We start from the raw sequence: 26,433 nt of genomic DNA, 5'->3' as shown, positions 1-26,433 counted from the left end.
ACCCCACACACTTTATGAAGGGGTTGGGGGGAAGAGGGCTTTTATCTTCCTGGCATTTAAATCGCATATTTTCTTCTCCTCGTTTGTATTTTAACGTAGTTCTGGAGGTTGGCAAAAAAACCAACCAACAATGTGAGCCTGAGGGGTTTTTTTTATGCTATTAAAATATAACATTATCTAAGAACCTTTTAGCTAGATATTTAACTAAAAATGAAAACAGGTGTAAAAACCAAGCTTTATCATTTAAGTAACTTTTGTCTTGTGTCTGTCTTTCAGAAATTATAAAATTTCTATTTCAAGATTGAAAGAAAATGCTATCCCTGACACAGGGAAGTACCTGGAAAAACAATGTGCAGCTGTCATAGGACATTCTCCAGCAGTAAGTACAGCTTTGATCTGGCCTTTAAATGAGTTTGCTGGATTAGAATAACAGGTTTTTTGGAAATATGTTTATATTTTCCAGTAAAAATACGGTTATTTGACATGACACTTCTGTAAACCAATTTTGAATATAATGGGTCTTCTGGGTTAGTCTCTCAAAACGTTAAAAATGACTCTCTCTGAAGAGTCTCCACACGTTCTTCCCATTCACTGTAGCCCTGCCTCATGTCATGTTTCCTCCTTCTACCCTTGTTCATCGCTTTTAAAGTGATTTTTATAAATGTCCATTCTTCCTGGTCCTCAGTTTGATTGGCTGCCACTTGCCCTGCATCTTGCATGGATTACACCTGTTGTCTCCCCTGAAAGGGTTACGTGCACTCTGGGAGTGCAGTCTGTCCTACAAAGAAACCGCTGTCCTTGACTGTCATCGTAGTTCAGTCCTACATGCTGACAAGAGCGATCTCATGTACGTCACAGACTGAAATATCACAATGTTGTGCGAAGTTCTCAGCTTTCTTTTCTTCATATTCCTTTCCTCCATAGAATCATGGAATGGTTTGGATTGGAAGGGACCTTAAAGATCATCTAGTTCCAACCCCCCTGCCAGGGGCAAGGACACCTTCCACTAGACCAGGTTGCTCAAAGCCCCATCCAACCTGGCCTTGAACACTTCCAGGGATGGGGCATCCACAACATCTGGACAATCTGTTCCAGTGCCTCACCACCCTCATAGTGAAGAATTTCTTCCTTATAGCTATAGCTAAAACTCTTTCAGTTTAAAGCCATTACCCCTTGTCCTATCACTGCACACCCTTGTAAAAAGTCCCTCTCCAGCTTTCTTGCAGGCCCCCTGCAGGTACTGGAAGGCTGCTAGAAGGTCTCCCCGGAGCCTTCTCTCCTCCAGGCTGAACAACGTCAACTCTCTCAGCCTGTCTTCATAGCAGAGGTGCTCCAGCCCTCTGATCATCTTTGTGGCCCTTCTCTGGACTCGCTCCAACAGGTCCATGTCCTTCTCATGTTGGGGGCCCCAGAGCTGAACGCAGTACTCCAGGTGGGGTCTCACGAGAGCGGAGTAGAGGGGGAGAATCACCTCCCTCGACCTGCTGGTCACGCTTCTTTGGATGCAGCCCAGGATACGGTTGGCTTTCTGGGCTGCAAGCGCACATGGCCGGGTCATGTTAAGCTTCCCATCAGCCAACACCCCCAAGTCCTTCTCCTCAGGGCTGCTCTCAACCCATTCTCCGCCCAGCCTGTGTTTGTGCTTGGGATTGCCCCAACCCATGTGCAGGACCTTGCACTTGGCCTTGTTGAACTTCATGAGGTTCGCAGGGGCCCACCTCTCAAGTCTGTCAAGGTCCCTCTGGATGGCATCCCTTCCCCCCAGCGTGTCAGCCGCACCACACAGCTTGGTGTTGGTGGCAAACCTGCTGAGGGTGCGCTCAATCCCACTGTCCATGTCGCCAACAAAGATGCTAAACAGCGCCAGTCTCAGTACCGACCCCTGAGGAACACCACTCATCACTGGTCTCCACTTGGGACATCGAGCTGTTGACCGCAACTCTTTGAGTGTGAACATCCAGCCAATTCCTTATCCACCAAGTGGTCCATCCATCAAATCCATGTCTCTCCAATTTAGAGACAAAGATGTTGTGCAAGACAGCATCAAATGCTTTGCACAAGTCCAGGTAGGTGACATCAGTTGCTCTTCCCTTATCCACCAACACTGTAATCCTGTCGTAGAAGGCCACCAGATTTGTCAGGCGCGATTTGCCCTTAGTGAAGCCATGTTGGCTGTCACCAATCACCTCCTTATTTTCCATGTGCCTTAGCATATTTTCCAGGAGGATCTGCTCCATGATCTTCCCAGGCACAGAGGTGAGGCTGACTGGCCTGTAGTTCCCCAGGTCTTCCTTTTTTCCCCAACAATAGGGGTTGTTTCCCCTTTTCCAGTCAGTGGGAACTTCACTGGACTGCCACGACTTCTCAAATACGACGGAGAGTGGCTTAGCAACTTCATCCGCCAGTTCCCTCAGGACCTGCAGATGGATCTCATCGGGTCCCATGGACTTGTGCACCTTCAGGTTCCTTAGATGGTCTCGAACCTCATCTTCTCCTACAGTGGGCTTCTCCGTATCTTTGGTTGTTTGGGTTTTTTTAATATAATTTATTCAATGAGAGCTTTTAAGCATTAGTAAATAGCTGAAGAGTATGGAAACAGATTTGTATCTTATCACAAATAACAGCAGAGCATGATAAAATATCAGCTATGTAGTATTCTCAAAATTTGCTAAAAGCATCTCTCGTCAGCAGGAAATAGAGAAGAGGTTCTAGGAAGTCAGAGAACTGTCATGAAAAGAGATTTTGTCTCTTTGCCCCTCTCTAGGGCAATTTTACTAAAAAATCACCATCCACCTGCCAATTTTTGAAGACACTAAATGTCCTTTCTCTCTCATCACTCCTCGTACGTTCCTTGGGCAACGAAGTGCCCAACGAAACCGGTCACCTTCCTGCAGGTGGGACGTTTTCTCTCTCCGTCCCCCCGCTCAGCGGTGATGCCTTCACTGCTGCGGGCGACGGCATCCCAGACACCCCCCTCGACTGACACTTAACGGCACTCAGGTCAACTCCCCACCCCAGCCTTATCCTGGCGAAGTAACGAAATAAACCGAGCCGCCGTCACGGCCCTGCTCGTTCACAGGCGGCGGCGGGGCAGGGTCGGCCGCACAGAGCCCCCCTCCCGAGCGACCGTGCCGAGGGACGGGCTTTGGAGGGAGCTCCGGAGGCTCGCACGCTTTGTGCGTGTGTCTCTGCTCTCCCGCGTGCCCCAGCAGCGGGCCGCTGAGGAGGCCCGCCCTCATCCCCCTCAGCCCGCCGGACTGCCCACAGCAGGGGCGGAAACGCTCCCCCCGCGCGCATGCGCCCGCCGCGCTGTGACGCCACACCGCGCGGCGCCGCGACGTACCCAGCGAAGCCTTCCCGTCTCCGCCAATGGGGCCGCGCGGAGGGGAGGGCCGCGCTGCCGTTGGCTGGCTCCGCCCCCGCCCCGCCCCGCCCCCTGCCCGCCGCCGCGGAGAGGGCGGTGGGGGGACCCGGATGAGGCAGCCTCGGGCGGCCGCGGCCGTTAAACGCCGGCCTGCGGGCGCGGCCCCCGCCATGGCGGCGGCGCGGTGAGGGCAGCGCGCTCGGGGCGCGGCGCGGGGCGCGGCGAGGATGCTGCTGGTCTATGTGATCCTGCTCTCGGCGCTGGCCGGCTGCTTCCTCACGCTCTTGCTCCAGCTGCTGCTGCTCTACAGGAAGAAGCCGGAGCTCCCCGGGGCGGCCGTAGCCTCCGACGGCCTCGTCTACGCCCGCGTCGCGGCCGACCACAGCCTCAGGGACTACCTCCAGGGCTCGGAGCCGGCCGGCAGCCAGGCGTCTCCGGAGCTGGCCCCCGGCCCGGCCCCGGCCTCAGCGCCGGCCGCCGCCACGGCTCCTGCCGCCGCCCCAGGCCCGGAGCCTAGCGCCAAGCAGCCGCCGCAGCAGCAGCCAGAGCCCCCTCCGGCCCCCTCCTCCCGCGAGGAGACGTGCCACTTCCTCAATGCTATCTTCCTCTTCCTCTTCAGGGAGCTCAGGGACACGGCCCTGGTCAGGAACTGGGTCACCAAGAAGATCAAGGTGGAGTTCGAGGAGCTGCTCCAGGCCAAGATGACGGGGAAGGTGCTGGAGGGGCTCAGCCTCAGGGACGTCTCTCTCGGCAACGTCCTGCCTGTCTTCAAAGCTGTCAAGCTCATTCGGCCGGTGGTCTGCAATGAAGAGGGCTGCCCCGAGGAGCTGGGCTTTGAGGTAGACCTGGAGTACAACGGTGGCTTCCACTTGGCCATCGATGCTGACCTGGTCTTTGGAAAGTCGGCCTACCTCTTTGTCAAGATCTCCCGGGTGATGGGGAAGCTGAAGCTGGTCTTCACGCGCCTGCCCTTCACGCACTGGTCCTTCTCTTTTATGGATGATCCTGTGATACTGTTTGAAGTGAAGTCTCAGTTTGAAGGGAGGCCTATGCCTCAGCTCACTTCCATCATTGTGAACCAGTTCAAGAAAGTTATTAAGCGCAAGCACACCTTACCCAATTATAAAATCAGGTATGAAGTCCTGCGTCCTCAACGTTACTTTGGGTGGCGTGCGTTAACTTAGTAGATTAAAATGAGATTTCTGTTGGCCCTTCTACAGTAGGGGTACTTGTACATTGCTTGTCTCATATCAAAAGCTTTCCATGAAGGTAAGCATGGTTTTCCATTTATAATAGGTGAAGAAGCCATCGCACAGTGAGATTGTGACATGCCCCAAACTATATGTAACTAAATGGCAGAATTAGTAGGTGTCAAAAATTTTGGGAGCCTGTCAGGTGTCCAACAACAGGACTGTGATACTCCTCTTTGGAGAAGGTAGAAGGATGGCTCTGTGGAACAATGTGTGGTTTTGGGGTGTCCTTCTCCCAAGCCTCTGCCACTGGTGAGCCACCTGGGCAAGACTTGTGGCTTATGCTTACCTATAGAGGCAAGGTGGTTGTTACTTAATGTGAGAAAGGATAAAGTTCACTCTAGGGAATATTTTTGAGATCCCATGGTAGTTGGTGTCCTCTTCCTTTTCAATTTGCTGAATTTCTTCAATAACTTTGGGGAAATCTAAAAGTTAAGAGAAGTATTGCCACTGTTGTGGTCAGTAAAACTTTGGGGGAACTCTTGGGGTTTTTTTGTCTCTTATTGTAAGATAGTATGTTTTCTTTTTATAAATGCACACGCTGCAGCACAGATTGCGCTATATATTGAATATAATGAAATGTTCAGTGATATTTCTGTAGCAGAAGTGGCAAGTGGCATCTTTACTTTGATTCCACCCTCATTTCTGATTAAAAGATAGTGAATATCTTACCACTGTTCAGGTACCATGTTCCCTTTCTGTCATGTGTCTTACAATTCTTGGGATACCATGTTTCATTTCTCTTTTGTTTATTCTTTGTAGTTTGTATTATGTGTTAAGTAAGGATTTTTGTTTTGTTTACCACATTCTTCTGCAATAAGCCTTTTCTCTGAAATTCCTCGGAGATGAGTAACTGAAAATGCCTATTTGAATTTTGAAGTGTAATTAGCTTTGCAGTGATGTAATTTTTAAAGCCTTTTCAGCTGGTTCTTCTGCAATTGAATTTATAAGAGTTCTCATGAAAATGGATGTGTAAAATATCCAAGATTTAGAAAGTCCTAAAAGGGCAGTAAGTAGTTTATTCAAGCAATGTGGTGGCCCTTTCAAATTTTGAGGTACTAAATTGCTCTCCAGAAGGCCCTGGGCAGCAGTGAAGCTGTTAAGGGCAAGTTCAAGTTTGCTTCCATTCTTTTACTGTGTTGGAAAGAGACTGCAGCCCGTTAACTGTGGAGAAGAGCCCAAAGGGGAGGCTGGGATAGCACAGTTGTGCAGAGTGAGCACTCTTGGCATAGCTAAAAAGAGCAAGTAGAGCAAATGATCTTTACGCTCTCTAGACAAGTTTTTAGAGGGCCTGTGGAACCAGTGATGATGTGCTCCTCCCCTTCAGCAGAGGAAGACAGACATTCTTCATTTTTTCCTCTGGGAGATGCACCTGGGCAGTAGGGCACTCTTATCATTTAGTTAGAGGTAATGAATTTTCCACATATTTCTCACACTTTATGCACCAGAAAGAATGGATGAGGCATGTGTGAGCCACTGACATGTTGACGGGACTGGCGGGGAAAATAAGGAAAGAAGCAGAGCGCAGACAGAATGAGTAGAAGTGTGAGGAACTGACACTGAGAACAGTATAGGAAGCATAAATTATTAGAGAACTAAGAAGAATGAACTGTTATTTTTAAAACGCTCTCTTTAAGTTATAAGGAATTGGGAATTTATGAATGCTTGAGAGGGAAATACAGTATCTTAGCTGTTTTTCACACTAGATAGTAGGCTGGTAGCACAGGGTGGCAAATGTTTGGTGAAACAGTGTCCAACCCTGTGTACGGTGCTTTTTACCTTTAAATTTTATGCCATGTTCTGAACATGTCATTCTGACCCACTGTGTTGTGAAGGGGGAAGGGAGGACACTAAGCTTAATGTGAATTAATGAAATTATCTTAAGGAAGGAAGATTGGGTTGTTGGTGTCCTAACTGTCTAGAACTCTGCCTTTAAAGCTTCAAGTGGGAACACAGACCCCTGCATGGGAACCTTTAGCTGTCCACAGTTGCCCAAGGTTTTGTGGCACACAGGCTGCAAACATGTATTCTCCACCAGCACATCTCAGATGAGTTTATGTATGTAAAACCCTAGACAGCAAAACTTGGTAACAGCCAAGTAGTAATGATACACTCTTATGTGGTGGTATAGTTGAGAACTGAGGCATTTTGGTTTAAGTGGTATGGAGAACTGATTTGGAAAATCAAGCCCCCTGCTGATAAGATATGAGATTTGGTAATTTTAATAAAAATTTTAAGAGTACGTTGGCTTGGGATTATGGTATGTTAATATATTCCTTAGCAAAGAATGTATAGGAAGAAGTCAGGAGAGTTTCACAACTGCTTAATAACCTGTTACCTTACTTAAAGCTTAACAATTTATCATCTACAGGGAATGTGCTTATCCTCTCTCCATTTTTTTTTCTTATGGCCTATATGCCTTTTGTTTAAGTACATAGTCAATGTTTGCTTCCATATGTAGTTCAAAACCTTTTTGATGTCTCCCTACGCTTGCTCAAGTAACTTTATAAATAAATCTTTGAATAGCAGTAATTACAACCTTGTAAACAAAAGCACTTGGAGTGCGGGAAGTTCTCTCCTCAGCTGGTTAAAGGGGTGCTTTGTTACCCTGCTAGCTTCCAGATTGAAGTCCACAAAGGAGTTTTATCTTGTTTCAAGATGCTAAGTAGCATTAAAAATTAAAATATGCCATTTTCTTTGCCTTTTTATTGGGTGGCTTCTAGAGGTTCGTAGTTGGTAGTGAATGGCCTAAGAAGAGAACTTTTGCCAGTAGTTGATTTTGAACGTCCTATAACTAAGTTTGTGTAAAGCGCATCCCCCCCTGTTATCTAATTGTAAAATACTGTATTAAAATGTGTTGTGTCTTCACGTGTGTATTGTCTGTTGCTGCAGCCAAATTACTACACACATACTTTTGTATTCTTTCCAGTTACGTACAAAATTTTATGCAGCAAAGCAGTGATTAGTAAGATCATGTTCTTTTGTATCATCCATTGCTAGGAGTGACTTTGTGCGATGTGCATAACTGTAGCTTGGAAGTAGAAGGCAGCATCTTGCATTCCTGATGCGCTCTTAAATGTCTGAGGGGAGGCAACATAGTCTAGTAAGTGCATTTTAAAGTTTGCCTAGCGCTTTATGTACAATTTTCTCCATAAAAGCAATTGTCTACTAATTGTAAAAGGAGGGATGCACTTTATCTAAACAAATAAGTAGTAATTTGTGTTTTTATTCTGATAGTGTGTAATCACTTTTCTTTGGTGCTTTAGGAAATGTGTTTGTGTCTGGCAAAACACCCTATTTTGAAGCTGCTCTGCCATTGAATGGCAATTGCTATCTCATGTAGTAGAATTTGGTTAAATCTCTGGAAGCAAGGCTGCTGGTAAAATTCAGTGGTAGGCTTTTTTTTTCTTTTCTTTTTTTAGTCATCATTGATAAAGGATTTGTGCAATTCAATTGGTAGTAGCAAGAATTGCTGCTGTTTTATAGCTAACTTTAATCTTAATGTATTTGTTGCTGCTTTGTAATAGAAATGCAAACAGGTTTTCTGAAAGCATTGTGGTCTGTCAGAAGTTTCTTGTTCAGATGTGGGGAAGATCTAAAATGACAGTTTTTTTTTTTTCTTCTCCAATATACATGAGTTCTGGTGCACTCTTGAGAAACTAGATAATTGTGAGTCAAGATTTTTTTTATAACTAGCCCTAACATCAGTGAGGTAATGATGAGTTGTAGGTATCATTCATTTGGCTCTACATAATCTGTAACTCTATTTTGACTTGAATTAACTGTTTAAATTATACTTTTTTTAGTTCTAAGACAAGCTGACCAGTGGGTGGAGCTTGAGAATGAGCGTGGAAAGCCTTGACTTCCCCGTTGGTGGTTTGTGATGACAACTATTCGTGTCCTGCAGGGCAGCCACTGACCCACCAGCTGTCTCGCTGTCCTGAAATCTCTGATGCTGGCACTCTCAGGAACCATATTTAGTTGGTCTTGCCCATCAGCATAGCTTGACTTGGCGCTGGATTTTTCATGTAGGTTTCTTTTACTAGAGCAGGATGGTAGATTCCAATTAGCAGCACAAAGTGGAATTCATCTAGCAGCCTGAATCCAACCTTTGGTTTTTCATTGTATACACTAAAACAGCTCTGTAAAAGTAGTACCATAGACATTGTTCATGTTGGTTTTAACTTTCTGTATCATGTCCTTTTAATAGTAGGATAAAGCGGTTAACACTAAGCTGTAGTTACTAGCATTGCCATAGCGTGTTTAGTATTTAGAGATACGTAGTAAGGACTATTTCAGGTGTCTGTCTCCTTGCTTACTTGTTGCAGGTATCACAGGTCCACTTCTGTTAGTTCTCTAATGAGCTGTACCTTGCTCATTAACCTATTATTAAGCTGCTTATTGGTGGCAACCTTGATATTCCCCCCCCCATCATGTCACATATATAGGTACACTAATTATGCTGTATTTTCTAGCCTATTCTTAACAATCAGCTGTACTTTTGTTGTTTTGAACAGGTTCTGATCTTGCTTTGCGTATGTTTTGGAGAGCTTTGGTTTTGGGGCTCTTTCTAGGCAACAAAAATAAACTTCGCCATAATGAAGATACAAAGCCCTTTGTGTGTATGTAAAGGATGAGGAGGAAGTACTTGCAGTCTAGTCTCCCACCAGAATTTAATTTCCTGGTATTTCTTAATCAATGATGTAAAAAAAATCTGACAGCTGCTGGTTTTTTTTCTAAATTTAAGGTCTTGCAAGTTCATCCATTTAGATTCAAAGCAGATTAGGTATTGCCTAATCAGTGAGGCAGTTCTGTATATTATAAGAACACTTGGTTTCTCAGTTTGTTACATTAAAAAAAAGTTAATGTTTTGTATTGATACTAGCCTGTTTGAGAAACTATACTTTGCTTTATTTTAATGCATGCTACCACAGAGTGGAATAACTTTTTCTTTAGAAGTAATCTTGTAAAGGATTACTTCTAACATTTCTGTATCAGGTATTTAGATGATCTTCTGAGGTGCCTTCCAACATGAATTATCCTTGGAACTAATAATTTGCATTATAGTTAGTTATGTTAAATAGTTTTATTTTTATAGCCCCAGCTTCCAGCTGGGGCTGTATTGAATTTCACTGGGAAGAACCATTAGACAAGCCTATTTTAATTTACCATTATAGAATGCAATTTGAGAGTTTTACAGCAGTTTATTTTTGACAAAACTTAAGCTGAGATTTAATGTAAGTAGCTATTGATTTGAAGTGTGTTCTATAATAGAAATGACTTCATAATATGGTAATAGAGGTATTGGAAAAAGTATAAAATTTTAAAAAGTATATATTATTCATATGATGAGGTTATACTCAGAAATACCAGAAATAATCGTAGAGATTGGGATTGTGAGCATGTCTAACTTCAGAAATCAGCAGCCAGTAGCGATACCTGTTTTCTCCACAGCTTCTGGAAATGGAGATTCTTTTCCTGAGCGGATTTCTACTGTAGTTGTGATATGAACCTCTCTTACTAGTTAAATCTGTAAGGCACCCCTGTTGCAAGTTCTCATTCCTGTTGCTGTTGAAAGGAAAGAGGAGGCTGTTTTTTTCTCTTTTTAATGCCATGCCTATTCTAGGTGCAAAAATCTTCTTGTATACAGGATTTGAGTCCTTTTCTGCTCTGCAAAAATTGATGTTAAAGCAGCACTGTGATACTTGCGGGCTTTCAGACTGTTCCAGAGAGGTAATGCTCTGAATGATGCCAGCACAAAGACCTGTTCCGCTAATGGCAAAGCGGCAATAATTGGAATCAGTAGATCTGTCTGTAGACAGTAGTTCCATGTTTGGAAGATTATCTTTGCAGGGCATGGACAAGTAGTTTTTCTTATTCATATGGGAGTTAGATAAATGGATCTGTAGGCAACCTGACATACAGCAAACAAAACCAAAACCTGGAACTTTAAATATTTTCATTTCTTTGAGGGTGCTACGTGTATAGAAGGAAGCTTTTTGTAGTGCAGAGCTTTTTACCGTCTTTATTTTGGGAGTGATCTATCTCAGACATACATTGTTTCTGGAGGGTCACAAAATACATGTTTCTTCAGATTAAATGAAAGTATGTGGTACAAAGTATGTATGTAAATCTCCTTATGTAGATACCAAGTTCAAAATCTATTGGTTCTAGGGGTTTTGAAACCTTTTAGTCTTCTTCCCCAGCTCGAGCACTTCACAGGCTTTCACACTGGAAAGATCTAATTCTGAAAGAATGCCAATTTGAAACTTGTTCATTATAAAGTCAGATTTAATGAATGACCAGCCACATATTGGACATTTCCCAGTATACAGGTGGCATTCTTTACAGGTTAAGAGTGAGCCTGTTCCTCTGACTACTCAACAAATGTTGCATTTTCTTTTCTTACCTGCAAGGGTGAGGAACTAATACAGCACTGACTTGAGCAGGATTAGTGAAGAAACTGGGAGAGCAGAGGTATAGTAGGGGACAAAAAAAAATCTCAGTTGGAGGGAGAGATGCATGAAGACATAAAAGAACAAGTTTTGGTGATTACTGTTTGCATTTGCTGCAGATAGCATTGAGGTTAATTGGTCTGACAGGCAAATAAAACCTCCTTCAACTTCTCTTACTTGAAACAGTATATAAAAGATTCTTTGTGCAATAACAATGAAAAGAAAATTACCTCATTTAACACCTTTTCTGTTTTGTATTTAAAAATTACTTGATCTTAGTCCTGCAGCGAACTTCTTTCATGTGGATAGTGAATGAAGGCTCTGAAAAATCTGGTAAGATTTATTTGGTACTTCATGGCATTTTGCATGTGCCAGCATTGAGACTTTGCATTTCTGTTCATCTGAACTCTGATCTTGAACATTTAAGCTGATCTTGCTGCTCAGTGAGAACAAATACTTTTCTTATTCAGTTGTCATGATTTGTATAGCTTTTAATTATTCTAAATAAAATATGAAATAAGCAGTAGTACTTTTTTGAAAGGTAACTTATTTCAAAGTATAGGGCATATAGGAGTTAATCAGATTACCGAACTGTAGGCATCTAACAAATGTCCGAGCTTCGCTCTGAGCCCGTCTGTTGGAGCAGCTAGGTGTGCTCAAGCACTAGAGTTGGGCTATTCTGAATCACCTTCTGCAGGCTGTATTACTATTTTTAGTTTCTGTGGATAGATAGTGTGATGAATGTTCCCTACGTGTCACACAAAACAGAACACTGGATTTTCCTTAAAGGAGATTACTTCAAGGAACAGAGGCACAGAATTTACCTGCAAAAATGGGTAGCTAATACAGCTCATTTGATGTCAAAATGTGAGAGTCTCTTGTAGAACCTATTTTATATATATTAAGCATGTGAAATAGTTAATCTTTTTATTAGCAAATGATACTTGATCAGAAGGCTCTTAAATAAGCAGCCTGGGTAAGGACAGTAGGTTTTAGTAATCAGTGTGGTGCTCCAGTGACGGTGAAGCTTAGTCTCAGGCTGCCAATTTCACTATTGGAGCTAGTCCTTTCATGTTACTGGGTTTCTATGGGAAACTGCTTATTCTGCATTCCTGCAGAGATTGCCTGAAGTCACCCGATATGCTCCTGTGTTTACAGTTCATGTTCACACTTGTTTGATTTAAAACTATTTCAACATTTGGTTATTCTTGTTATTATTGTTCTTCAGAGAATACTAAAAGACTTAAATTTAAAACTTCTAGGATTAATAAGCTTTATTGTCTAAAATGAGTACGGAGAGAATGTTACATACCTATGTGGTTTGTTAATTTAATAGATAATTTGTGCCACCCCAGCCTGCTAAAATCCATTAATTGCGGAACTACAAAAACCTTTGCCTGATGATCTCAAACTGTGCTTTTGTCCAGAAGAAAGCAATGATCCAATATTATAAATGTTAGCTGGGAACAATTAGCTTTTCGAGCAGGTTCCATTCTGTGTGATACATGAATATCAATATTTTATATAATTAAGAAAAAATGCTCTACTGAAAGTGTTTGTTTTGATGTTCGAGGGTTGAACAGGGCTTGTTCATAACAGTGGATAAATTCTCATTTTGGAAATGAGCGTGGATGCCAGTTTGTGTGAAGGGGATTTGGGAGTCATTATTTTATAAACGTTTGTCAGGTTAATTGTGACGTACTAAGCTGAACACAATTTATGAATAATTTCTTTGAGTTTCTGCTGAGGTCACTGATTTTTCTGGTTAAACTAAAGAATTTACTGCTGGAATGGTGTTCATCTCGGTTGAGAGACACGAGTAAGATCCACATAAGTTTTGGAAGCTTTTCCTATTGTTATTTCCCTTCACTGTTTAACAAATTGAGGTTGTTTCACAAGCCAATCGAATCTAGGCTAGAATTCAGACCGTCAAGATGTTCAATGATCCCAGCCAGCATATCTAGTAAATTAGTGAAAAAAATCTGCAATGAAGACTTCAGTTGACAGTTACATTTGTGTTGCGAAGAACGTTTCTACAGTACAGTTAAAGTGCCCAACCAACAGTGAAATGGTTGTGTATGCGGTGTCGTGGATGCGGGTGCTCCTAAATTGCTCTACCCAGCAAGTTGGGTATATGCTGTGTTGCGCTACTAAACCCAGACTTCTGCATCACATCTGCCCAAAGCCATTTGGGTGCATCTGCTTCCCTAAGCACTCTTCCTTCTGCAAGGACTCTTACTCTTGTGGAGCCCTGCCAGGGTAATAAGCCCTCTCAGGATTTGGGAGTGCATCTGTTTACTGCAGGACCCAGCTGGAGCCTGGCAGCATTTTAGAACTGTCTGTGGCCGTATATAGCTATGAAAACTGCCAAGGAGATGTTAGGTGTAGCAGAGAAGAAAGAGAGGAAAAACTTTATTTTTTGTGAGATGAGAGAAAGGCAGAAATTGTTTTCAACTCTGGGTTGGGCTCTGGAGAGCTGCTTTGTTATTTTTTTCCCACTAGCTGTTGTAATTCATTTTAGCCTTAAAACTACATGGGAACAACATACCTTTATAAATTCTTCATTACCCTGTTCAGCTTGCAGCTATGCTAAGTTCTGCAGAACAGTCTGTGAGGAGCACTGCACCCAGCCCTCTCCATTAAAGCTGTTTTGTGCAATGGAAAATACAGGGATTCTACTACAGCAATACAGTTTTCACATTTTTGAAGACTTGGTAGATGTCATAAAAATCTGTCTGCAATACAGAGTGTATTACAGAGATCAGCTGATGATAGAGTTAATCAGACTGTTACACATACTCAAAGACAGTAATTAATTGCCAGATATGACTAGCGTAAAATTAAATTAGAATAATCATTTGGGAATACTTTTTTTTAGCAACTTTGTGTTGCTTTAACTGTAAAACTTACAGGGACAATTTGAGATGTAAATTTACAAAATTATTTCTTAATTTCTGTCCAATATTTTAATATTATGTGTGGATGTTTAATGGAAATCATAACACTTATACTTTGTTCCTGACTTTCTTAACTTAGTCTTAATGCTCAGCTTCAGTATATTTTCTTGTATCCGTTTTAATGGCAACATAGTTCTGAAAAACACCCATTCAGAAGGAAATGTGTACAAATATTACGGTCTGCTTTTGTAATGGCATTACGTACAAGACTGTGGTGTTTGCCAGTGTCACTGAGATGAAGATACTAATAATTACAATAGCTAATACCACATATGTAAAATGCTTTAAATGATGCTAAAACCTTTGAAAAATATCCTGTCAAATATACTTTTTATATAGTATTTTAAATGTAAGCCATTGTGTAGTAAGAACTAAAATGGACTTTACATGAATGTCAGTTGTGTAGTAAATGACTTAAACCATTATTCCTGTTTGCCTGAGCTAAAATAGGAAGAGTAGAAATTGAAGATCATAGTCTTGCAGTGACGTGGCAGAAGGCTTCATGGTGGTGTTTGAATCACTGCTGTGAATGATCTAGCTTGGTGAATAATTCCTAAGTAATTAAACAGTGGAAATGATGCAGTGTAATTCTGAAAACTTCAACAGTTTGTATTTTTTTTTTTAAGATTAACTCTGCATACTTGCTAACAAAATTTAATGCAATATGGTGGAATGAACAAAACAAATTCTAATGTTGCCAAGCAAAGACCCCAGTGGATTACAAGGGGAGGTGGGGTGGGAACAGCAATGTTAGTCAGTGGTATTGTTTTAAAACAATACTATAAAAACTCAGATTTTTTCTTTTTTTCTTGTTCCTCTGAAAGAAGGGCAAATTAGAGAAAATATCCAAATTCATTATGGGGATGGTGGGAGAAGATTATGGTAATTTGAGCAGCTGCTTCTCTCAAATGTAATCACAAGTCCCAACTGTAACTTGCCATCAGTGATGCAGGATTTGCAAAGTGCAGGAATCCTTCCTGTTAATTAATCTTGCAAGCCCCTCCTGTATTTGATTGTCAACAGTGGTGCCACAGGTCATGTCCAGACTGAGCTTCTGCATTATTCGATCCTGTTTGTTTACAGTATGGGCCCATTAATAAAATGCTGTGACTCACAAATGGTGACACCTTTGCTTGGGGGACAGTTGGCAAGTATGTGCCATCGTGTGTCCCCTGGTCCCCATCAGGGCCCTCCCCACCATTGCAGTCTGAATAGCTGAGCTGTCTGTAAAACAGATCCTTAATTACTGCTGTTTACAATTTTAAGGTGAACTGTCAGTCATCTCAGCTTTGAAAATGGTATTACTAATCCTGAGCTAGACTATCTCCACCACTTTGGAAGACTTCACGGGTGTGAATTGGACCATCTTCTGTCTTGTCAGAAGTGACTAGATAAACGTAGATTGAGGAGAAGCTTCTGTAGTTCAAGAATTTTTAAACCTAACTGGAGGAGTGAGGATAAACCTTGGAAAGCTATCATGTCTAGAGTTCAGAACAGATCAAATATTTTTTCACTTTTGGTTTACAGCGGTCAGACTGTTTTCAGCAGTGAGACAGTCATTTTCTGTCTAAGCGGTCTAAGACGATGTCATTAGTTTTCATATGGACATAGGCTAGCGTTAAGAGCAGAGGATTAAAACTCTTGAGCTCAATGAGTCATGTACAGAGCTTAGACTTCTATTAGAACATCAACATTGTTTTCTTTTGACCAGGATTGCAGAGAGATGATGTTTGTAGAGAGACTTGAGACCTAAGTATGGGAGAATATATTGCTGAAGTTAGAAAAAGCTAGCATTTTGCTAGCATCATTTACTGGAACCAATCTCTAATCCAGCTGGCTAAAGGTAGAGTTTTGGGGTGGGTTGGGTTTATTTGTTTGGTTTCTTGGTGGTTTGGTTTTTTCCTGCTGCTGTTCTACTCAGATACCTAAAAGTTGGTTGCTGAACCACACCTGCCTCTCTTCCAGCTCTATGTAAACAAGAGCATATTCTGCATCTTCTGTCCCATTTGGAGCAGAGCCACAATGATTCAGGCTTTCTGGTTAGACAGGGAAATTTTGTCTTAGTCCTGTCTGAGACTGAAATATAGCAGGATTTTTATCTCTCTCTTAATTTGAACCAACAGTTGGCTTCAGCTAGGTCACATACAATTTAAAAAAAAAAAAAACCAACCACATGAAAACTCAGAGATCAAACAGGCATTGACTGCATTGAGTTAACAAAGCTATTTCAGTATTTATGGAATTTAGAATTTGGAAAACTAGTATTCTTGAAATGCAAAAAAGTCCGTGCATGGTCAAATTGATCTTGTTTGTGCTGATAAGAAAGTAGTTTTGATAAGCCTGATTCAAGATTTCTTTTTTACCCATGGCTATTTCAGTGCAGACAGCAATGGCAAATCTTTAAGTCTCTGCCATATTTACAATGGCTTCTGTCATATAAGCAGGAAAAAAAAATCTGCTGTCTTTTTGGAAGGAGCTACTTGACTATTTACACTTGTGCTTTTATTTGTTCTTGTAGAATGGATCTTAAAGTTTTAAGTGTTTGTCTTGAGTGTCTGATTCGAGATTATACCTCAGAGGTACTGATATCACTGTAAGAAAGATGACTGTAGTTTAAGAATCTGGAAATGTATGAAACATCTTTGAAGAAAAAAAACAATTCATAAAATCCTTGCCTTTTTTTTGAGGTTTTGATCTAAAAAGTGACTGTTCATATATTGAGAATTTTTGTGTATGAGCTTCCCACATGGCTGTTTCAGAATATCCTGTAACACAGTGGGTGGAGTGCTAGAACCGATGTGCAGTTTTCCATAAAATTTCCTAGAAAATAAACCTACTCTCTTATTGCAATGTTTTTCAGGTTGTTTGTAAGCCAGATTTTCATGGGTGTGGGTTTTTCTATAGATTTCTATACTGAATAAGAGCATAGTTTGAATTACTAAAGTCCCCTGAATATGAATACTGACACACTTCTGCAGCTTTGTTCCTTGTGAAATCAGTGGAAGCTGGAGAATTGCTTTTGCAAAATCTGCAGTGGTGGTACTTTTTTGAAGGTTTTTTTTTAACTACTACTACTACTAATTTTTTTTCAAAATAAGGATGAGTTCCATTTTTATATCTTCAATGTGAAGAATGATATAAGCTGTTTGCTTATAATACCTAACCCTAACAAGCTTAAATGTAAGCTGATAAGTGCTTTTGAAATCTTATTAATGTGATCATGCCTTTCTAGGAGTGGGTTGTAATATTTTAGAATTTTTGTAGAAGTAAACATCTTAAATTACACACAATGTAAGAATACAGGATTTTTTAATAACTTCAAATACCTGTTGTCAATCATTTTTTGAAATGTATATACTTTACAAGCGCATGACTTCTATTTCTGTGGATCAGATAAAAAAGGCAATCTAAAAATGATTGAGTTCTGTTCTGTAGTTAGTCAAAGCTTTTGAGTACTCCCAAAACTGAAAATAAATTCAGCAGTTTCAAAAATATTTTAGATACTAGAATCTTCAAATACAGTAGCATTTACAAAAGTAAATTGATGCTTTACTAAACACAGTTTGACTTTAGATTTTGATTTAATTTTATGTAGAGTGGTAAACAAAATTCTAAGACTTGTAATGTATACAAAGTAGCCTTATGCTAAAGATACTTGTGTTTTTAGCTGGTGGCCTCTTCTGAGATTTAAGGTCTCTTTTTGCCTTGTTTATTAAGATTTAAATATTCAGTTAATGTAACTCGATTAAAAAAATTCATAAACCTGATGATGTTTAATCTTATTTTATGGCAGTAGAGTAGAGCTGGAATTCATATAAGTGATTAATGTGGTCTTAAACAGATAACCAGTAATTTTTAGACCACTGTTTTAGATATCAAACTTCCTTTATAAAACCACAGAATAATTTAAAACTTTTCCCAGAACTTATTCTAGAAAAGTATTCTCATTTCTTAGCTAAAGCTCTGCAAAATCCTAGCTGCCTCCTGCATTTACAAATGAAGCTGTAAGTCTTTCTGCTTCTCCAATTAGGAAATGGAGTACTGAGAGCTTCTGAAGTTTGTTCCTGTGTGTTTAGGTCTTAACAATTATATTTATTTTTTTTACTGTGATTCTGGATATTCTTAACAAATGCAATGAACAGAAACACATAAGTGCTTGGTTATCTTTGGTCAGATAAATTAATATTTTTTTTTTTTCCCAGTTCTTAATAGATTTCCTCATGCAAGTAAAATTATTGTAGTTAAGTAGGTACTGGTGGGAGCAGTTAATTTAGGTAATAGGTTAATTAAACTAAGGTATAAAAGACTCCTGTCCTCTTCTCTGCTAAAAGCTGACTTAAGGACCACAAAACAATCATCACAGAATAATGAATACAAATTAATGCAAATATAGGTCAGGCATTTCTAAAAGTAAACCACTGAGTTACAGTCTTGTTCCAGATAGGTGAATTGCGTTGTCCATCCCCCCCCCCCAACTGACAACTGGAAGGAAGAATAGTGTTATTCAGGGGCTGAAAACACCAACAATGAGGGGAACAAACTTGATTTTTTTTTCAGATGCAATTTTGATCTAGACTTTGAGTGAGGTGGTGATGAGATCAGAGCAGATGAGGCACTGAAGTGACTCTGAAATATGACATGAATGAAGTGTAGAAGTTTTTCATATGTAGGAGACATACTGACTGCGTGCAGTGTCTGGAAACGCTTTTGCTGTGCTTTGTATGTGGCAGAGCTCAGCATTGTGGTACTTTAAGTATAACTAATTCTGTATATTAATTGAGTAACTTTATCTTAATTATCTTTCAGTGTAATCATCTGACCTAATTCCTCATGTGAAATGACTTTTTTTTTCTGTTTGTGTCTTGTGCTACTTGTTGAGAAACACTTTTGCTACTCGACAGCTTTTTTAAAATACTGTTTTTATAGGCTTTTTCCACTTGCTAAAATTTCACATGAAGTTGATTGATGGATATTCCTCTTCATAGTCATATTATTAAGTTAAAATGCTTGGTTTTAACTAACGCTTTCTTAATAGTGTGCTATTTGAATTTTAGACTTCTGGAAAAATAAGATGATAAATTTGTGGAGGGAGACTGATAATTTAAAAACAAATTAAAAAGGCACTATAAGCATCTAATATAAGGCACTTATAAAGACTTTTTTTTTTTAGTAGCATCCCATATCCAAGCAGGGTTTTGGGGCAGGGGCATAAGGCGTTGCTTTTTTTTTAATAGTATAGCTACAATGTGCCTATTTTCTTCCTCTGGAGAAGATGAAGAGTTTACAAAGACTTAACAAATATGGTTTAAAGACAGTAAAATCCCCTGCAAAATCTACCTTACTTCTGATAGTTGTTTAGTATCACTTCACAGGTTTGGAATTGAAAAGGAGGCTTTCGGATGTATGGATTGCATTGGTGTAATCCTGTGTTGTAGGTCAAGGATTTGTGACATGAGCATGAATTTTGCCTTTTGACCTTGCTGAATAAGGAGATAGCAGCATTAGACCCCACTTGAAAGCGGTCTAATATAGATGCAATGAAAATCTGCCTTGGAGACCCTGGTAACAGCTCAGCAGTGTTTACAAAGGTACTATATTTCTTGTAAGTACCTTTTGGTAACACTTTCTCAACTGTTGTACTATCAGGAGCAACTCCTAGATTTCCCCACACCATTGTCATCGCTTAAAATCTTTTTCTTGGGCTGCAGCTGTGAATGGGCCAACTGCAGACCATTTGTTATGGGCTTGTTCTCCACTGATGGAGGTCCACCAATTATATGTAACTAACTTTTCTGGCTACTGGTTAAAATTAAGAAAGGGAGCTGAGAATGCTGGATGAGTGTTTAAAGATCTAGACAGCCGAATAGCAACCACTTTTTTTTGCTTGTTCAAAGTTTGCAGAGTGAGAGCCTTGAATTCACAAGAGCAACCTACCAGAACTGACCAGATCCTGGGATGGCTGCTGTGATGAGGGCAGAGACCAGCTGAGATTAACTGTGGCATTTAGTTTGCTGTCAGGTTTCTTTATAGACTTTTTGAATAGAGGCTTACTGGTAGGCTACATAATCTTTTTTCTTTCTTAGTCAGTATGATGAATTTCTCTAAGGCGTTTATTGGTGGACTTCTGCTCTTTAAAGATGGACTAAATATTAGAGGGTAGCAAAATACACTCTTAAAGCTACTATAGAAATTACAGCAAGGTTATTTACACAAGGTATTCAATAAAATAAGTTCTATATTATAATAAACCCAGGATGATAGGAAACTTATCTCTCTTTTACATAGGAAAGCTTGGTATAGGAAGATACTGAATCACCAAAGGTACTGTAGTCTGCAGGGCTTTGGAATAGAGTTCGTATCTCTTGTCTTGTTCACTGAATTGTGTTATTGGCACTATTAGCTAAAAGCCTACTGTTGGTACTTTTAATACAATGAAATACAGCTTTGCTTTCATATTAAAAGTGTGTTTTGTTGTCCCTACTGTAAATGTTTTATGAAACAAACTTTACAATTCATTTTGTGTAGTGCTGTGACTGTTTTCAAGCAGGAGAGTTAGAAAGATGGTAACAGACGTGGGGAATCTGGCTTCTCTGCAGAGGGGAGAACACCCATTGTTCTGCTGCGCTCTTGCTAGACTGAACAGAGAAGCAGCAGTGATGGCACTCCTCAGAGTGCCCTTCGTTACTGGCGATTGTGTTTTTAAAAGGTAGGGTAGCTCAGACTTTTCCTACCATGGGGAAAAAGGTGGGAGAACCTGTGAAGTGTGACGTGGTTACGTGCATGGATTGCGGGTTGCCCATGTATGGTTTTACAACACAAGGGAATGGAATCTTGCCGTGTTACAGACTGTCACTGTCTGGGTCTGTATTCATTCACCAGTTCCCAGTAGGAAAGTCTTTCCAAATAAATTTGGGTTACCTTCTACTTAAATAGTCTGTCAACAGTTCACTTAACTAATATATAATTGAAATCTACTTGAAATAGTAATTTGTCCGATGTTTAATTTTGGAAATGTACAAACTCTCAGTATATTACCTTAAATAGAAAAGTGCTATGTTATAAAATTGGAAGGCTTCAGAGCAGCACTTAAACATTAAAAATGCATTTAATGTGGGATATTTAGCTATTTGTATGTTGCTAATGCCAATGGAAATAGGTACCATGTTAGGGCTTTCTGCTAAGGATTTTGCAGATAGTTTCAGTGGTAAGAATGTGAACATAAGTGCTTGTTGTAAATTAAAAATGCTGTTGAGACTGCTTTTTAATCCCGTATTTGTAGAAGACTTAACTAGTGCTGCACAAAGTCCAGCATACAGTGTTAAGTGTTTTGCATATTATTGTATATAACTGCATTGGCATTTTAGAATTTTTTCCTTTTTAATTAATTGTTGTCTTAATTAAAAGTATTTTGAAAATGGAAATCAAAATTACAGTAAACATTATGTCTTAATCCATCAAAAAAATGGCTTGTTCTGAAGATTATTTCATCATTCCGTGCTGCAGCAAAAGATTGCAGTGTGTGCTGTACTTAACACTTCGTTCTGAAGTTACTTGAGAGATGACATTTTTGGTTTGAATATGTAGGTAGATATGTCTGCATCCTTACTGGAATATTTTAGTCTGTTATTTTGCTCTTTTGTTCTGTTCTTGCTTATTTTTGGTATTGAAAAATAGATTTGTCCAGGTTTATGTTTTTGTTAAATAGCCTGCAGGCTGGTTTATGGTGTGTATATGTAAGGGAAAGACCTTATCAATACCAACACTTTTAAGCCTGGCATTTGCAGAAATTCAGAGAAGTGATGGTAACCTATTGGATCCTCTTTCTTTCTTTCTCTGTTCCTCCCTCCCAGAAATCTTGTTTCAGTAGCTCACTGAGGCTCCTGGTGGTGGTCATTCATTTGAGGTTCCCATGGAAAACTATTTTTTTAGTAGATTTTGGGAGAAGGTATATGGGCAATTGCTGGTACTAATTGAAAAGTTGTTTATTTGTGCTGGGGGAAGAAGAACCCCTACATGTATTTATTCACTCAAAACTTGGCATTATTTCCCAGTGTGGTTGCCTAACTCTTCCTTTTTTGCCTGACAAAATCTGAGCTAAATCTGTATTTTGAGGGGGTAAAAATCATTTCTAAAAGGAACAGGGTACCCTTGCTTGTGCTTAAAGTGAGAAATGTGTGGGGTGGTGTGTGCTGTGGTGGCTTGGGGTGGGTCTGAGCAGGGAGGTGGCCGGGCCCTGAAGTGGCAGTTAGTCTTTGGAGTTTGTAGAGTGAAAATAGTGGGGTTGTCTTGGTGGTATTTTCCCTGCTCTTGTGATGCTTACTATTCCTTTAATACTTCCAGAAATATAAAGGAAGATTATGAGTAAAATATCAAACCAGATAGTATACACACAAGGAATATTTTGGGTTGGTTGTTTATGGTATACTTGTAAGCCTAAACCATGGCCAGTGTGATTTAATTGCTTCATATTTTTCATACATAGACTTAAATACTTTATTCGGTTTGTTTATTTTTTTTTAAATTGATTATTTTGACTTGACCGATTTCAAAACAGTTTTCTTCCTGAAGGAGTTAATGAGGGAGAAACTTAGAACAAAATTAAAGTTAGAAGTTGAATTGAATTTCAGGAAAATAGCTGGAGTGTTGAGTTCTATTTATTCACAGGGAGAACAAAAGAAGTGTCTTTCTCAAGGCTCGCAGAGAAAGGCGAGCACTGCTCGAAACGCAGGGTCTCGAATCAGAGCTCCAGGCTCCCTCCTGAAGAGTGTGCCGACAGTTAAAGCGCGCTTAATTATTTATTTGAATTTCTGAAACTCTTCAGTTCAGATCCATGTGACTGTTTCCTGAACATATTGTGATCTCTGAATGTGACAAGCAGATGCCTCCGATGGTTGAGCAAACAGTACTTATGAAAGACTTCTTTCTCATGAAATGGCAGATACATCCTGCAGGCAGTGGTGCTCCTGTCCTGTTATTTTTAAGTCTTCTCAACAGAAATAATCACTGGGAGGCCGTGTCAGTGAGAGGGGATGGAAAGCAAGGCATGGGGCAGTCCTAGGAAATGGGAGCAATAAATAAAAACAGAAAGAAGGAATACCCTGCAAGTGCTTTTTCAAATACTTTATATAAATGCTAGTGCAGATTCCATTATATCTTTGTATTTGCAAGGTTGTGGCCCTTGCTGTTAGGATTGTATATGTGTGTCTGCCATGTGATGGGGCTGCAGCTGTGCAGCCTTTCTCCCTCCTTCCTTCCCTCAGATAGTGGCTGTGTCCGACACTGAAGCACTATGACTTAAAAATGAAATCAGTATTTATAACTTGTCATATTCTAATCAAACAGAGAGACTTCTGTGGTGAGATAATGCATGTAAAACACTTAGTATCTTGAACATGAACTGCTTTTCCTGTGAATCGCATGCTGTGATGAGGGAAATAAAACTCAAGGGCAAATGTTTAGAATACATGTATCTTTATTTTAATTCAAGAAGACTGGCTGAAAAGAGCAACTGAATGTTTTTCACAAAAGGAGAGAAGTATCAATCTGTGTAACTAAAGTGTACTGTTTATTAGGGTGCACCAGTCCTCTAAGTACAGCAGTGTCATAAAAACTTAAGCTTTAGGGTCTTGGTATATTTTCACCTTTCAATGCTGTAATGTTTTGTGCAGGTGAACTTAAAACTTAAAATAAAGACCTGGTAAGATATTTATTGCAAAAGGACTCGTGTTAAATTATGTTTGTAAAAAATCATGTTTGTAATCATAAGATATTCTGTCATTTGATCAGCTTCCCATTTTCACAAAATTATCTGCACTAGTAAATATAACTCAAATAATCTATTCCAGTGAAGCAATCTTTGTTTATATGTTCTCCAGTCTTCTGCATTCAAACAGCTTTAGTAGCTTCTACTTGTTCCTTTTGACCAATGAATATGTAGGAATGGTAGTATTTCTCTTTAGAAGTATTAAAGATTTGTTGTAATCCTGTTACTTTTTTTTTATTTCTGTATGTTAGTATTGTTTATGTCGTTTGAATTAAGATAAGTCTCTTCGATATTTTTCAGGTTCAAGCCATTTTTCCCGTTTCAAGTATTGCCACCTGATGAATATGAAGATAGAGACCTCTGTATACAGGATTTTCTGTTGACAGAAGGTCGATTAAAAGTCACGTTAATTGAATGTACAAGGTATGTTTTGTGGTCTTTTGCTCACTCTTGACTAAGCAAGTACATGTGTTTCTTAAATTTGTAGTAATTATAGCTGTAGGTCTGTTCTAATTCAAGAAGTAGCCGCTTTGGTGTGGTGATTGAGCTCTAATCAAGAAATACTTTCATTTGTTCATTTTTACTTTAAAAAAAAAAAGTTGCAGTAAGTTTCTGAGGCACTTTTATGTTGTGTGTGGGCGCATGCATTTGCCTTTCATTTGAATTTTGCCTGGTTACAAGCTAATCTGTGCCTCCTGGGTTTTGTTTTTGTTTTGTTTTTGTTTGGCACACCAAGTTATGAATCTCTTTCCAGGACAGTATAAATGTTGTAATTATCCTATTGTATTATGTTGTAAGCAAAGGGAAATAATTGTTTCACTCAGTCTTACTTAGATTAATCCAAATAACTTTTATAAGGCATTATTTGTTGTCTTTGTCTTGAACAAAATAATTGAAAGAAATAAAATCTACTTCCTTCGTTCATTGGAGAGAACATCATTCTCTTTAAAGCTGGAGAAAAGGTGTGTGGACTCTTGGTTTGTTTAGGTTTTTTTGGTCAGACCTCTTAGTTCTTGGTTTATGTTAGATCTTATCTTAGTGGTGCTTAGACTTTGATCTAGTTATGTGCTGTTCTGTCTTTATGAACTGGTTTGAAACTGCAAACTCCGGTTTGCAGCAAGATTTTTTTTATTTTTCTTAACCTGTTCTTTTCATTGCTTGTATTACCATATGAGCTCCTTTTTGCACTTTTCTGTAGCCTTGTACAACTGAACTGTATTTGCTGTACTAATGTGGTTTATCAGTGCTGTGGATTTCCAGAAAATACTCTTCTGCTTCTAAGGATCGCGTGGGACACAGCAGTGATTATTTTTTGTAATAAAATGGCTGCTTACCTGTCTCCCTAGCTTTGTGATATGTTTTCTGTGAGTGATCCAAGAATGCTAAATGACTCTGCGCACTCCTTGGCTGCTAGGAGCATTTCCTCTTTACCCATACTGAGTAAGGGAACTCATGATTTCTCTTTATAAGCAGTCTCCAATTTCGGTTCAGTAGTGTGTTCATTTTTATTAACAGAGGGCCCAAAATAACTAAAGTTGTGTGCAGTTAGGGTTTTTTTTGTTTGGAAAGTAATTTTTTAAATACTATCTTTCCTCATCTGAAACACTGTGTAACATCACCAACATATCACTAGCTTTGTGTTTCTTTCCATGTGTTTCTTTCTGTTACCTTTTTAGAAGCCAGATTGCTCAGTTTGACATCATCATCTGACCTCTCAGTATTTTCAGCTGTCACAGATGCTTATCAGATGGCTGGGAGAGGATGTAGTTGCTGGTTTGTCAGGTCTTTTAAGCTTCAGGTCTGACTTAATCCGACTGGTTTATGCTGCTTGGAATTTCTAGACACACACTCGAAAATGATGTTTGAACAGACCCCTCTCAATCTAGATGCCTGACTCTTGGTCCCATAGTAATTCCTCAGATCTTCCAGGTGTCCCATCCTTTTTTGAACTGAACAACTACAACTGCTGTCCAGAGAGTCCCCCTGTGAGTAAATATTCTTGCTTATTTTGCACCTGAAGATATTGATGAGGTAGAAGCTGAAAGACACATAGAGGATTTTGGTAGTAAAAGAAGAAATATGCAATATTTATGAAAGTAACAATGACAAAATTTCCCTTTTTCATCATCACTGTATGTGAGCTGGTGTGAAGGTTGCCTGGGACCATTCTCAATGGTTCTTTTGCAGTGCAGCACTGCATGCTGAAATACAGAGCTTTTTCACTCTTGTCTGCCATTGGGACCTGAAAATTTTTCTTGGCAATCATTCTCGTTCCAGAAATGAAAGATCACTTTAATTTCTGTGTGTTTTTCAGTTTTGCTCAGTGCCCCAGAAGGTTTTTATATTCTCTCTTGGTACAGTACCTATTCTTTGACTTCCCTACAGAATTGACGTTGCAGACCGCTGATGATGTACTCCATCTAGTCTAGTAACAGAGTTCTACTACTTCTCCTGCTTAAGTCTGAAATACAGTGGTGAAACTATAGTGATAAAACATTTAGCAAACTTTTTGTATAAATATCTAGTTTAATTTCATTATATTCTTCACACGACCAAATACCTGCACTTTTTGCACTTGTTTCTTTTCTAATTGCAGGCTTGATCTTATTAATTTCCTTGCTGTCATGCTATTGAAAAAAAAATC

At 39.8% G+C, this 26,433-nt stretch overlaps 1 protein-coding gene across 2 annotated transcripts in view; it reads left to right on the top strand.

Moving 5' to 3' along the window:
- Positions 1-344: 344 nt before the first annotated feature.
- PDZD8 (PDZ domain containing 8) overlaps positions 345-26,433 on the top strand; it is a 69,833-nt gene continuing 43,744 nt past the window's right edge. Inside the window, exons 1-3 of one of the 2 annotated variants that reach the window (XM_076339100.1) lie at positions 345-379; positions 3,984-4,496; positions 24,090-24,212. In XM_076339100.1, coding sequence (XP_076195215.1) covers positions 4,066-4,496; positions 24,090-24,212 — 554 coding nt within the window. In that variant the 5' untranslated portion in view covers positions 345-379; positions 3,984-4,065. Of the gene's footprint in view, positions 380-3,591; positions 4,497-24,089; positions 24,213-26,433 lie in introns of those variants that run through there. The other variant, XM_076339099.1, reaches the window with a different exon arrangement.

The sequence above is a fragment of the Aptenodytes patagonicus genome, chromosome 5, assembly GCF_965638725.1.
Source record: "Aptenodytes patagonicus chromosome 5, bAptPat1.pri.cur, whole genome shotgun sequence".
Lineage (NCBI taxonomy): Eukaryota > Metazoa > Chordata > Aves > Sphenisciformes > Spheniscidae > Aptenodytes > Aptenodytes patagonicus.
The sequence above is the reverse complement of the archived record's forward strand: the minus strand, read 5'-3'. Positions and strand labels throughout refer to the sequence as shown.